This window comes from Quercus suber, unplaced genomic scaffold, assembly GCF_002906115.3.
Source record: "Quercus suber isolate HL8 unplaced genomic scaffold, Cork oak 2.0 scaffold_106, whole genome shotgun sequence".
Taxonomy (NCBI): domain Eukaryota; kingdom Viridiplantae; phylum Streptophyta; class Magnoliopsida; order Fagales; family Fagaceae; genus Quercus; species Quercus suber.
The window spans coordinates 577,894-592,155 of NW_027069571.1; the positions used below are offsets into that span (position 1 = coordinate 577,894).

General features: G+C 32.8%; 2 protein-coding genes across 2 annotated transcripts in view; both read left to right on the forward strand.

The window, feature by feature from the left end:
* Positions 1 to 4,651, forward strand: part of LOC112012155 (uncharacterized) — a 17,188-nt gene extending 12,537 nt beyond the window's left edge. The window contains exons 13-15 of the mRNA XM_024044534.2: positions 1,293 to 1,411; positions 3,056 to 3,164; positions 4,000 to 4,651. Of these exons, the coding sequence (XP_023900302.1) occupies positions 1,293 to 1,411; positions 3,056 to 3,164; positions 4,000 to 4,200 (429 nt within the window). The 3' untranslated portion in view covers positions 4,201 to 4,651. The remainder of the gene's footprint in view (positions 1 to 1,292; positions 1,412 to 3,055; positions 3,165 to 3,999) is intronic.
* A 4,379-nt stretch (positions 4,652 to 9,030) lies between these two features.
* On the forward strand, positions 9,031 to 9,714 carry LOC112012152 (strigolactone esterase D14-like). Its single transcript, XM_065775159.1, has 2 exons — positions 9,031 to 9,419; positions 9,546 to 9,714. Exons 1-2 carry the CDS (start codon positions 9,031 to 9,033, stop codon positions 9,712 to 9,714), a joined length of 558 nt encoding a protein of 185 aa, XP_065631231.1.
* The last annotated feature ends 4,548 nt before the right edge of the window (positions 9,715 to 14,262 follow it).

The following is a 14,262-nucleotide window of genomic DNA, read 5'->3' on the forward strand; positions in this document are numbered from 1 at the left end:
AGATAGCCATGAGCATCAGGAAGGTATTCCTTGAGCTTCCATGTAAAATCATTTAGTGATCTACAGTAATTTGTCAGTTCTATAGAATTTTGAAAGTAGAGGGTATGATTAGTGACCTACCTGGAATTGGCAAGGGTACTTTCCTCACCATCTTTGAAATTTTGAAGCATAACATGGGTTCTTTTATTCGATTAAATGACATACATTATAAGGAAACAATTATCATGTAAATTCATATGTTTATGGTATTTTTGTGCCACACTATCTTTGAAATTTCAAAGTATAAAATGGTTCTTTTATTCGGTTAAATGGCGTACATTATAAGCAAAAGATTTATCATGTAAATCTATACATGTGATTTCTTTTGGTTATTATGCAAAGATGGGATTAAAGAGCCTAAAACGATTTTCAATTTTCAGTTTGCGGAAAAAGAGTTTTATAGAGCCCAAAACGAATTACTAAATTTTGGTGTCATCCTGAAGGCTTTACATGAATTAGGGGTCAGGTCAATAAATGTAGTATACAGCAGCATCTGATGGCCCCTAAAGAAGAATAAAGTTTTCATCCAATTTAGTTTTAAGCAACCTGCTTTGTCATACGAACACTTGCATGTGCTTTCAGTGCTGTCCATCATCTGGTCAATATTGATTTCCAGTGTCAGAAATCTACTAGAATCTTATCTATGATTAATTATGTGGGCTTAGAATGTAAATGGCAATCTTTGCTCCAATTTTAAGTTGGGTTGGGTTGGATTGGATTTAATGTCAAATAATATCACAAGTAATCATTCATTTGCAGATCTTCCGGATTTTCTTATTTATTTTTTGGGTACAATTCAGATAATCTATTTCAATCCCCAGGGCCAACGCCACCCCCACCCCCCCCAAAAAAAAAAAAAAAAAAACCAATAATTAAGGGAAAGATTTCCAATCAAATTATAAATAATAACTTTTAAACGTTAAAATTAAATAACAACTTTGTCCCTTATATATTCTCTTCTTGATAGGTTTATTGATAGGTGATATGCTATATATAACTTCTGGAGCTGGTTTCGGATCTAATGCATCTTCTATACATGATTGTAAAGCAAGCCAATGAGCTATAACTAGCACCTTTTCCCCTTATACATTCTATATGCGGAGGGTGAGGTTGTGGGTTGAAGACCCATTGGATGCATTTGTAACCTACCAATTAAAAAAAAAAAAAATTTTAAAGCAGTCATTTTGTATGCATTAAATTTTTGGTAGTTCCCATCATGCTATTGTTAATGTTTGTTAATGTTTTTGTTATAGGGATCATATTCATATAAACTTCCAGCTGATGATGTGCTGAATGCTATTGACCTGTCACAAAACACTATCATTGCCAGTACACTATTAGGAAGCATTATAATATTTATTCCTATATCAAGGTATGCTTTTTTCAACAAATATAGTGTCTTTCTTCTTTTCTTATTATATGGATATTGGGTGCACATTTATGGTGAAGGCATGCAGTCCTTTAATATTTCTTTATTTTACATAAATGACTTTTAATGAAGATAGATGCAGAGGAATAGCCGCCCTGCACCTTACCAATAGAGGTTTGGGATCCAATAATAAAGATACAATTTTGAAGGGCCCCTTGTAGGCTCTTTGATAGAAAACTCCCTTAACAATATAAAAATTACCCCCTTTTGACCATTTCTTTGGAAGAGTGGGTCATTAAAAGATATAGAATCACCCTGACTGCAATAGTCATTAGGCTTATTCCAAATATGATCACTCAACTTTGGGTTTGAAGCATTATGTATCAGTCAGATATGGTCCTCCTTGGTCATGCCGTGACTATCAATTAAGAGATCTTGTGCACATTTGATTTAATCTCTCCTTGCCTGTCCACATAGCAACTGAAGGAAGCATTTTAAGTCAGAAAAATTCTAAGGTGCTGATTTAAAGTTGCATACCATAATACAGTTTACTCTTCACTTATCAAAAAAAAAAATAATACAGTTTACTCTTCTATCTCCCCTGAAATGCCTTAAGGGAGATGCAATTCTGTTGGGACCTGGAAAGCACGGGTGCACCGATTAGGTCGGCACACCCGAGTCCGATATGCATGGACGCGCTGTGTGGCCGTGGACATGGCTGCACGCTCATTTGTGACCGATTTTTTTTTCTTCGTTTTCCGATTTGGCCCAATACAGTCCGAAACAGGCCCCAAATTGGTCTGATATGGGCCAAAATAAGTGTTAAAAAAAAAAGTAAAAAATTTTGTCAAAACACACTGTTTTGATGTCCTAGTTTAAAGAGAAACCCTAAACTCTCTCTAACTCTCGTTCTATTTGATTATCTTGAACACTTATCTTTTATTTAGTTTTAGTTTCAAACTTTCAATCTTGTATTCTAATTTCTGAAAATCATGGAATGGTTATGTATTCAGTATTCACTTTATTATCTACTATTGCTCTTAAATTGGTATATGTTTACCATTTTATGAAAAAATATGCTTAGCACTATATAGAAAATATAAATAAAAATATATTTAATAATTTATTAATAAACATATTCCACCGCACTCGCCGCACCGCACTCGCACTGTGCTTCCTAGGCTGTGGCACTGGTATGGGATTCCAACATTTGGAAAATTGATCAACTGCCTCATGAAATTTTTCATGCGATGCCCATTTAGCGTTTGCTCATTTCCCCTATTTCAGTCAAAATTATTGCAAGACCCGTGTTGCAAATATTTGATATGACACATCTCAGTTTCACTACAAAAGAAAAAGCAGTGCAGACTTGCATATGATCCTAAAATTTAATGTTGAATGTTTTAGTCAAGCAGGAAGCACGGCTGTAATTGACATCCCCCTCCCCCCCAAAAAAAAACCTCCTGCAATCAAATAGTTATATTATGATTAATTTATTACTATCTTTGCTTTGGAGCGTGGTTAACATTTTGATACTGCACTTACATATCAGGGGGCAAAAAAAAAGATACTGCTCTTGAATCCCTTTTATGTTTGGTTGTGAAGCCTGGATCCAATTTCATCTTTTCAAATGTCATGTTTATGTAGGGAGGAACATGAGCTCTTAGAAGCTGTCCAAGCTAGACTTGTGGTTCATCCACTGACTTCTCCTGTTTTAGGAAATGATCATGATGATTTCCGTAGCCGTGAAAATCCGGTAAGAAAAGTTGAAATTGATTTTATTTATTGGTTTTGTAACTGTAAAGACAAGCACTCTGCATGAAATGGATAAAACTTAGTTCAACTCCTTAGTGGTTGAACTTTAGGTTCCCCAATTAAATTTAACTATGTGATTGCATTGACTAATGGACCACATGGTTGAGTTTAGTGCACTGTCAATACAACTATTTGGTTGAATTCAATTAAGGAACCTAAGGGACCATGCATAAGTTTTGACTGCACGAAATATTTAGTTTTTATATTTATGCGGAAACTTTTATTTTCCAATTGGATCTTGATGAATGTTAATGGTCCCATTATTGCATTCTAAGGGGGTCTTTGGCAAGTCATAGAACCTCGCTAGCTAAGAACAATTAACTGGTTTAGGTCAATTTAATTTTGAATTGATTTTTTTTTTTTTTTTTTTTTGGTTCAAACTTATATCAAAAATTAAACAGAGTTCATTAGTTTGCCAAGCACCCCCTAAAGCTTTTGTAATGGTATGGATAATAATTTGAGAACCATCTGGTTGTACCTTGTCAGTATAGCCACTCATTCCCTCCTTTTTCTCCCACCCCCCTTCTCCTCTCTTCCCTATCTTTTGCCTGTTCCTGGGCAGGAGATGTTCTGGTCAATGATATATTGTCAATTTTCTGTTGATTCCAATCATGGTTTCTTCTATGTGGCACCCAGCTTTTAGGCTAAGCTTTTTTTTGCAGTTTGTAAGATGTGGTAAAATGGTAGTGGGGGTATGTTAGTTGACGGGCCTTCCTAGGCAACCACCTGTTTAATTTTATTTTATTTTTGTTGCACTTCTTCATTTTGACTGACAGGTTGGGGTTCCTAAAATACTGGATGGTGACATGCTGACTCAGTTCCTGGAGCTTACAAGTAAGCAGCAAGAGGCCATATTGTTGTTACCTCTTGGTTCACCTGACACAGTAAAATCAAGCTTGAAACCAAATTTACCTTCACCTATCCCAGTCAATCAGGTGGTGCAACTCCTTGAACGAGTTCATTATGCCTTGAATTGAATGTAACTTCTCTTCTTTTCTTCAATTGGTAAATCATGAGATGGATTTTCAAGCATCAGTTGTAGATCATTTGCATACCAAATGTTAATGCTGGCATCTTCACTTGTCCTCTTTTTGCTTGGGCAAATGAATTCCAACCATAGGTCTTCAAAACTGTTACACAAAATATTTATCCAGTTGCAAAGTGACAACTGTTAAATGTCAGGAATGATCAACGGCTCAAATTTACAATATATATATATTTTTTCGTTCATCTAAATGGTGGGTAATGGTGTACAGGAAATAAATATCGTTTAGGCTTCCTTGCTGCATTTATGTAATTACTACCTTGTTTATGTAATCTTCTATTTTTTGTAATTCAGACCATGTGAATAGACCGCAAAAATTGATTGTATTTTGGCTTAATTGATTTGTGAATAAACGGCAAAAATTGAGGCAGGCTTTCTTTTAAGTGGTGGTCCATGTTCAAATATCCCGAATCCTAGACGTATTTATCTAGAATTGTATTCTTCTTTTATTAGTTGCTTGGATGCTTCATTATTGTTTGAGAATACCATGGAAGAATGACAATGTGAAAGCAAGCTCTACAGCTTTCTACAAAGATTGTGCGGAAGTTTCTGGTTTTAGTTTTTGCAATTTGCTTTTTATAATCAATGAGAATCGCATGAGATAATTCAACCTCATGGGGTGGACAAGGTTACTTTACTGCTTTAATGTTTGAGAACTAAATGCAGGTTCTTGGAAGTCTTTTTAGTTGATAGCATGATTCATGAAATGCATCCTACCTGAAATTATTGAGTCATATAGATATTGATTAGCTGATGAGGTTTGGGGTTTATCTCCTGCCCTTTATCAAAAAGAATTTATAGTGAATTAGTGGTGTAATTAACAGAAAGTTATGCCAAGCACTATTTGAATCTAAGTCAATCAATTAAAAGTAATAATTGTGTGCGTGTAATAATACAACATGAACATACGTATATGGGCATATATCTTGCCCATGAGCCCAGTGTTGTAGATGCAAGAATGACACTCTGAATGACACTCTGGGATTACAAGTTGATGGTTAAAAGTAGAAACCAACTATGCTAGAATCTGGAATCACAAAATATAAAGGGGATTTGGCATATTCCAAAATTATGGTAAAAAGAGTAATACAATTGGTTTTTATTATTTATACAATCTACCTTTTTAGCTCAAAAAGCTAGTTCAAAATTGGATTAGACATATTTGTGTTAAAAAATAGTTTTTAACCTCCTATTTCAGATATTACATGCCCCAAAATTAAGTTGTATGAATTCTTGGTTGGTTCAAGTGCATGAGAAATTAGTTTTAACTTTGATTAAATTCAGACACGTATTTCTACTAAAAAATTAGTTTTTATATTTGCTTTTAAAAGATTTTAGAAAAGTTTCCCTACTAAATATTTTTGACACTTACTATTACCAACAAATATCAGCGATTACCTTTTAGCAAAAAAAAAAAAAAAAAAGATTTGCACAACCTTATAATTATTTGACTTAGTATAAACAACTTGTTTATTAACTAAAATTTGCTCTAACTCAATTGGTTTGCATCTCCTAAATGTCTTCATTCAAATTATCAACTAAAAAAAAAGAAACATTTATACAAATTAGATATAAAACAAAAATAGTTCAAATTTGAATTAATTTTATTTGTGGTTCAACTTCTATGAGAATTAACCTAATTGTTTAATTTGCCAGACACTGTTTTAAAACTTAATTAACTTTTAGATAAAAATTTTGTTCATGAGATGATATTTACACGTGATCAGTTTTGAACACGTGTCGTGTGTCCGTGTTTCATTTACCATACACACCCTCTTGAAATCTAATTAACTTTTACATAAAACTTCCGTTCACGATATAATATTTACAAATGATGATTTTTTAACACATATCATGTCAGTCTCCCATTTACCACACAAACGAAACCCTTAACCCTAACTTCTCACATATCTAATAAATTAAATGTTGGTAATGGTTTAGTAGAGGATGAAGAAGCAGCCTTTATCTTTTTAACTGACAGCACCATTCAATTCTAAAAGCTAACAAGGCTCTCTCTAAATGACAGCATATCAATCAATTCAAAAAGCTTACAATAATAAACTCAGGGACGGCAAGTTTGTTGGGTTGCATTTATTATCCTTTTATTTATGCCTATGAAACCCAACTGTATTAACGTGAGGCACTTTGCATTTCCTGTTGTCTATTTCATCTTTTGGCAATGTGTCTTGCGGGTAGGGCTTGTGTCCAGTGGCGGTTGCCACTGGACACATCAGGATACAGACACGTGTCTAAGAGTGGACACATGTCTGCAATCCAACGGGTCCAGTGGCAGTCACCACTGGACGCAAGCCGCACCTGTGTCTTTCAAGTATCACATTAAATTGTTGAAAGAGAAAGAGGCTTTGCTGTAGAAGCCAGTAATAGAGACAGAACATGGTTATTGATTTGTATTTATTGGCGGTTGTTCCATAGGTTCTTTTTTTTTTTTTTGAGTTTCTTCCATAGGTTCTTTTAGTATTCAAAAATCTTCTATTTTTAATGAATTACACATTCAACAATCTAATGGAGAACTAGTAGCAAGCTGGAGTAATTAAGTAGACATATAAAGAAAAACTAAAAGGGAAAAATTGATGAAATTAAAGGATTTTTTTTTCTTTTACTTCATAACAACGTATTTGTTTTAGTTGAGAAATCAAGATGCGAGTATAAATATCGCTTCAAATAATATAGGAAAAAATTACTTTCTCCCCTTTATGTTTAGGGTACTTCAAAATTTCCCTCTCATTTTATTAAATAAACCAATTTCCCCTCTCTATGTTTAGAAAATGAGCAAATATCCATATTCCATTACTTTTTCAGTTAAATCCAATGTAGTTACAATGATTAAAAATTCAATCCAAAATAATAACAATGCAATCCTTAACTTTTTTTCTCTTCTTTTGTAGTGTATGACGGCCAAAATGGGCAAATGCCCTTTTCGTGCAAACAATCCAGCATTTTGTCCCATTTTCCAAACTACTTGTTTTGAAACACGATTTTCTCAAAATCGAATTAAGCCCTATAGTGGCATTTTTAAGGAGCCTATAATGGCGTTTTGGAACTCGAGCTCTACGAACTCGAGTTATAGGTTAAAAAAAATTGCCTATAACTCGAGTTTATGAAGCTCGAGTTCCAAAACGCCACTATATGTCCTTAAAACGTCAATATAGATTCCTTGAAACACCACTATAGGGCTCCAGGAATTTTTTTTTAAACTCAATTTTTAGAAAATCGAGTTATAAAAGAGGGGCATTTTCCTAATTAATTTGGAAAATTGGGCAAAACGCCACTTTTTTTGCACAAAAAGGGCATTTACCTATTTTGGCCAGTGTACAACTAAAAATTTCTTCAAAAAATTCCATTGAATTTAATTGAGAAAGTATTGAGATATTTGCTCATCTTTCAAATATAGAGAAAGAAATTAGTTGATTTCAAAGATAAAAGAAGAAATTGTGAACTATTCCAACATAAAATGAGAAAGTTCTTTTCCCAAGATTTTTTTTTTTTCTCTTTTTAAACTTGAACTATAAATTCATATTCTTGGATAATTAACACCATAAGGCGAAGTATCAGTACACAGTCTCTGTCAAGGCAGTTGGAAGTAAGTTTTAAATTGGATCCAAATTAATTATAGCATGTCTCTTTTGTCCGTTTTCTCAAAAGAAAATGAGTTAATTGTCATCCATTTTTTGTCCATACTAGGACATTAATTGTTAGGTTCATGACAATGATTTCTCTCTCCTTACATACAAAACGTATGCATTAGTCTATACTGTGTTGAAAACGTACACACATACGAAAGTATGTATACCGTTTGAACTAGCTAGTTGCGTAGCCTACATGCTTTACAAGAAAACCTAAAACAAATTAAGTGTATTAATAACATAGAAGGCTAGAGTAAAAGTAGGATGGACTAAAACATAAAAAATGTATGGTTGAACTATGATGAATTAGTGTTGCACACAGCCGTATTCAGTCTCTGAAATTAAGAGTATTAATAACATAGAAAGTGAGAGAGTAAAAGTAGGATGGACTGAAACATTAAAAATGTATGGTTGAACTATGTTGAATTATTGTTGCACACAGTTGTACATAGTCTTCAAAATCGTGTTTTCAAAATATGATTTATGTTGAAAATTTACACGAATTCTCATATCTATGAGATGCAAAACATAGAAAGAAAAATCACACATAACACAAGAAAATACATTCAAAGAGATTATACAAAGTGCGATAATACAGTTTTTTTTTTTTTTTTAATATCTAAAACAGCATACCAAACCTTAATCTGAAGTAACGATATTTATATCTCACACAACGGATTTATAATGAGCTAAGAAATGGGCCCAAACCCAAACCTCCACTCCATAGACTAAGCCTTAAAAAATTTCTCATTAAAAATTGTATTACTTTTTATATCGGATCGGATCATAATCCAGTTCAAACACAAACAAGACTTCACATAACCCAATAATTTCAATTATAATTGTAAAATTGTTGTACAAGTTTAACTAAAACCGTGTTTTTAAAACACGTTTTTAGCTTTGTGTGTAATAACCCTTACTTGTTCAACGATTTGCAGGAGTTGTGTGAGAAACACCCACCTACACAGCCTTAAAAGTCATTGCAAGTGAATAATATAACCTCAGTCTTCTTAATACTTAAAGCAGTCCTATCTATATCTTTTTTTACTTTTTGATGCATTAAAGCAGACCCTATATATCTTTGCCAGCCTTCTAAGTACTAAGTAAGTTAGCCCAACATGGATACGCTGTGTGATTATGGAGGACACATTGTTGAAGCACTAAACGTCAATGTTTATGGAAATGGCACTCAAGCCCTAGTTCTGGCTCATGGGTTTGGTGCAGACCAGACTCTATGGCACTATCTGATCCCTTACCTTGCATGCTACTTCAAGGTTGTGGTTTTCGACCTAGTTTTCTCTCCAAATGTAAATCCTGACCTTTACAATCCCAAGAAGTACTCCAATTTCAATGGTTACGTCCAAGACTTGCTGTGCCTTCTCGATCAACTCAATGTGAATAAGACTATTTATTTGGGTCACTCCATGTCAGCCATGATTGGATGCATCGCCGCAACTAAGAGACCAGACCTCTTTGAACACCTTATCTTACTAAGTGGCTCTCCAAGGTGGCTGGTTCTCTCTCTCTCTCTCTCTCTCTCTCTCTCTCTCTCTCTCTCTCTCTCTCGCACACAATAGATTCATATTTATNATTGTTTACATTTTAAGATATAGATTTTTCCATACTTAAAAAGTTTAATGGTTTTATTGGATTTTGATTTCTACGTATATGAGAGTGATGCGTGGAAATTAACACTTAATGGAAGTATCAAAACATGGACAACAAAAGATGTAATGGGTAGTGTGTTATGGACTGAAACAGAAGCTACAATCATAATAATAGTTTCTGGAAGCCTGTTATAGTTTTAGTCATTTCTTAGGGTGATTCTCAAAACACCATTTTAGCCTTTAATAAAGCAAGATCATTCAAATGTCGATTGAGAAGTGTAGTGAATGTTGGAAGGGACCTGAAAAACGTGCTAGCAAGAAGCAACCTTCAGAATATGGGACTTTTGTTATTCCCATATGGAGCCCAATTTTTTGGCCCATTAATTTGGAAACTGTGGGCTGCCCTTTGTTCTTCTTGGGCCTTATCCCATGTCCTCTCTTTTCTTTTTAGGAGCAAAAAAAAAAAAAAAAAAAAAAAGGAACTTTTGTATTGTTTTGTCTGCTTTACCAAAATCAGCATGCATTTGAATCTTTTTTTTCTATGTTAAGAGCTTATTTGTTAATAGTTAACAAAAATTATAGTTTTACCTTGAAAAAAAAAATTTAAAAGTTTTACGTAACCAAATAAGTTTAAAAGAAACTATTTAATAGTTTTTTTTTAAATTGTTTTCACAATGCTTTTCTCAATTTACTAGTGGTAAATGGTGATTGGAATATCATTTTTATCTGGACTACAACTAATACTACTTATCCACCAATTGTAATAAACAATATTAGTAATTCTTCAATATTTCAACTTTCGATAGTACACTGTGATGATATTTTCATTTTTCATGTAATAGTTGATTTTATTATTTAAAATACATGTGGTAAAATTGGATGTGGGCCCAATAACCCGACCTAAAACCGAAGATAAATACTTGACAATTGACATGGCCTATGATTTTTTTTCCTTGGTAGAAAAACGGGGTGAACCTTACCCAATCCGTTTTTAAAGTGACCTTTTTTTTTTTTCTTTTTTTTTTTTACATATCAGATTTAGGTGGGAAAATTATATATATATATATATATATATATATATATATCTCTTTCATGGTTTCACATGCACATTTAGAGCACTTGCAATGGTGGTGCTAAAATTGCTAAAATACTAAAAAGCAAGCTACAATGATGGAGGTATATCTAAATTTTTTAGCAAATGGTGAACGGTTAAACTTCTATCTTTACAAGCTCGCTCTAGCTCCAAAGGGGGAAAATTTGTTGTTTATTCAGCAGTTGTGGGTGGTGAAGAGACAAAAATAAAGAGAGCTAAAGAGACAAAAAATAAAGTGAGAATAAAAAAAATGATAAAGAAAAAATATTTAAATGAAGTGATTAAAAAAATAGAACTTTTAATGTTGAATGTATTGTAAAAATTGAGTGGTAAAATATATAAAGTAGTTTTTAAAATAATAGAAGTTAAAATTTTTAGGACCGTGAATGCTTTTAGTAATTATGGTGATAAAATATTGTACCTAAAAAATATTAGATTGTGGGAACTTAAGAATTGTCAGTTGCATTTTGTTATCTTGCTTTCGTAAGGTAGTCTTTCCGTGTAACACGGCAATGTAATATACCTGCTACAACTCATTTATTAACAAACATTGATAATTTATCTGTTTGGATAAAAGAGAATTATTATTTTATTTAGCAAACTAATCTCTAATATACAATTTCTTTTTTTAATGTTTAATGAAGTTTCTTGTATTTCCTTTATATAAATTTTAAAAATAAATAAATAAATAAATAAAAAAGTCAAAACGGGACTGTACTGTAGATCTCTATAAAGTGTTTCATAAAGGATGGGTTGGGGACACACCAAAAAGAAAAAGAAAAACAAGGCCAGGCTGTCTGTTCAAACTTTCTCAAGCTCCTCCGTCTATAAAACCGGTCTGGTTTTCCCTCGTTTCTTCACTTAGGTGACTCTCTCTCTCTCTCTCTCTCTCTCTCTGTCTCTCTCATTTCTTAAGCACTTTGCTCATTTTTAAAAGCTGTGTGTCGTTTTTAAAGCTCTATGTTAATTTGTATTTGCCTCAGCAATATTTGACATCATGGGTGTGTAGTATTGGGAAAGGTAGATTTCTCAATCTATCAAATTATCTTTAATGGGAACATTAAGTTAATGATATGTTCAATATGATGATATTGTGATTGTTGTTTAAATTTCATATTTACTCTTGAGAATGCTTGCATGTTTTGGAGTAGCCTAGTTCTAACTCTCTTGCTTACTTTAATTTAATGGAATCCTTTCTGTCACAGTAGGGAACATGACTTACATGATTGAGCTAAACTCTAACCAAAATACCAAGCAAATGAAAATTTTTTGGTGCTCAAATATATTCTGTATTTATTAAGTTTCTTTTACATATGAGCTTTGCTATCCCAGCTGGTCTTCTGAAACTGTGTGTGCTTATGTTATGTTATTGCCTTCTATTCCGTATTTGATTCATGGGATTTTGGTGACAGTACAATATTTTGTTTTAGAAGGTGTGCTAATACTAATAGTGTCTCGAGTCTCGACCTACCAAATTTATCAGGTCAAATATTAATTACATTGCAGATCTCTTGCATATTATAATATACATGGAGTTTCATAATTTTGCTAGTACATCATTGACTTCTCACTGGTTAATTATCCTTTCTTGTTAGTTGTGTTTAAAATACTATTCTGAAACACAATGGTGATCCTTCTTATCTCTTTTGAGATTCTGGATTTGGCAAATTTAGCAAATGCCTCAATTCACACCTAGATGGCTAGATCACTCCGCCATCCACCCACCGACCCACGCCTAGAACTTGATCACTCTGGGACCCACACACCGACCCACGCCTAGAACTTTCTTATTAGTATTTTATTTTTATTTTATTTTTTATCTTGGTAATTGAAATAAAGAATAATAGTGTGAGAGATGGATTAGTATTAGTTTCCCCATTTTAGGGTAAGTTCCCAATTTAGAGAAAAATGTTCAAAAACACCCTCACATCATACTCTCTACTAGGTCTCCATTTTTGGGAAGCATGGCTCATTCCCGAACTAGGTACATTGCTGTCCTATATCTAGGGATGCGGAAAATTTTCATATGTGTTCAGCGCATGAGATACGATCTCTTAGGAAAGTATGGCTCATTCCCCAAAATCCCAAACTAGGATCTGCTTGTTTTGGGGAGGATGATGATAAATTTTATATACGTATATTTAAGGTAAATTACTTATTCGGCTCCTAACTCTTTGTGTGTTAATTTGGTTTCTAATGTTTCAAATTTGTCAATTTTGTTTCTAACCTTATGATATTGTGTCAATTTGTTTTCAACATGGATCTGTCTTTGTTGAGAAAGAGAGAGACATCTCATTTCAATTTGGAAATTTTTGCTACCAAGTTTGATTTGGGAAAGAGAATTGAAACTAGTTTAAATTGAGTGGGCAAACGACATTTTGTTCTCACTGTGAATTTGTCTGTACCGAGAAAGAGAGAGATATACCATTTCAATTTGGAAATTTTTGTTACCAAGTTTGGTTTGGGAAAGAGAATTAGAAACTAGTTTAAATTGAGTGGGTAAACCACATTAAACAAGTTCGGGTTTTCTTCCCCAGTTGATGTGTGATTTTTTAATAATAAAAACTAATCACATCACTAAAAAAGTCATGTCATTATTTCGTTAGATATATTGACAAAAATACTAACAGAAGTTGGTAGAGAAACTAATAGCACTCATTTTTGAAACTTCAAGGATAACAAACGCTAACTCCAAGGGATTGTCTTTGTGGTTCCTAAAGCCTCATGATATCCATGAGATCTTGGATTCAAAATCTCTTATTAACATCTTGAGACTACCTCCCACGGGATTCCTCACTGCAATAACCTAATGTGTGTAAAATAGGGGGATTGCATATATCCGAGGAAATAGTCAGATTCTCAAATAGGTCTAAATATAGGTTAACTTTATAGACCAACAATGTATTTTGATTTTTTTTTAATAATATATTTTAGATTGTTCAATTAAAATGATCACAAAATTGTATTGACATACAAAACCATAATTTTTTTTGAAATATATTTGAATTCAGCCTTGTGGTTAAAAAACTACACAATTAAATTTAATTAAAGAATCTAAAATACAAAAATTCTAAATAAGTTTTAAGATAGAATGTTGGTGGCTTTGCATAAAACACGAGAAAGTCTATAGACACAAAATATTAATAAAACTTCTTACAATTGCTGATGTGGCAAATTATTAGTGGCAGGTAAAAAATAATATCAGTGATAGACTTTTTAGATGGGAACTAGTAAAAACTTGACAATTCAACTGTTGTGAAAAATGTAGTAAATTTTTTTGCATATGTAACATTGTTCATAAAACATAGCTATTTTAGGTCCACTTTGAACCTTTCATACTCTTTCAAATTCTTCTAAGACCACAACTTTTATTATGTATTTTTTGTCATAATTATAACGTAGCCTATCATTTTTATATAAGCTCACCACTTTTTTTTTTTCTTTCTCTATTACTCACATCAACTATATCATAATTGTAGTAGAAGTTGTGTCTTATCCTAGTATTTACCATTTATTTTTTTGAAAGATCCTATCATTTACCATTAGTTCAGTTGTTTGTGGTACACTCACGTGTATTGGATGACTGAATGGTAATAAAAATTAGGCCTGGATAACGAGTTTTTTAATGGTCAAATTTTAAGAATTTTTTA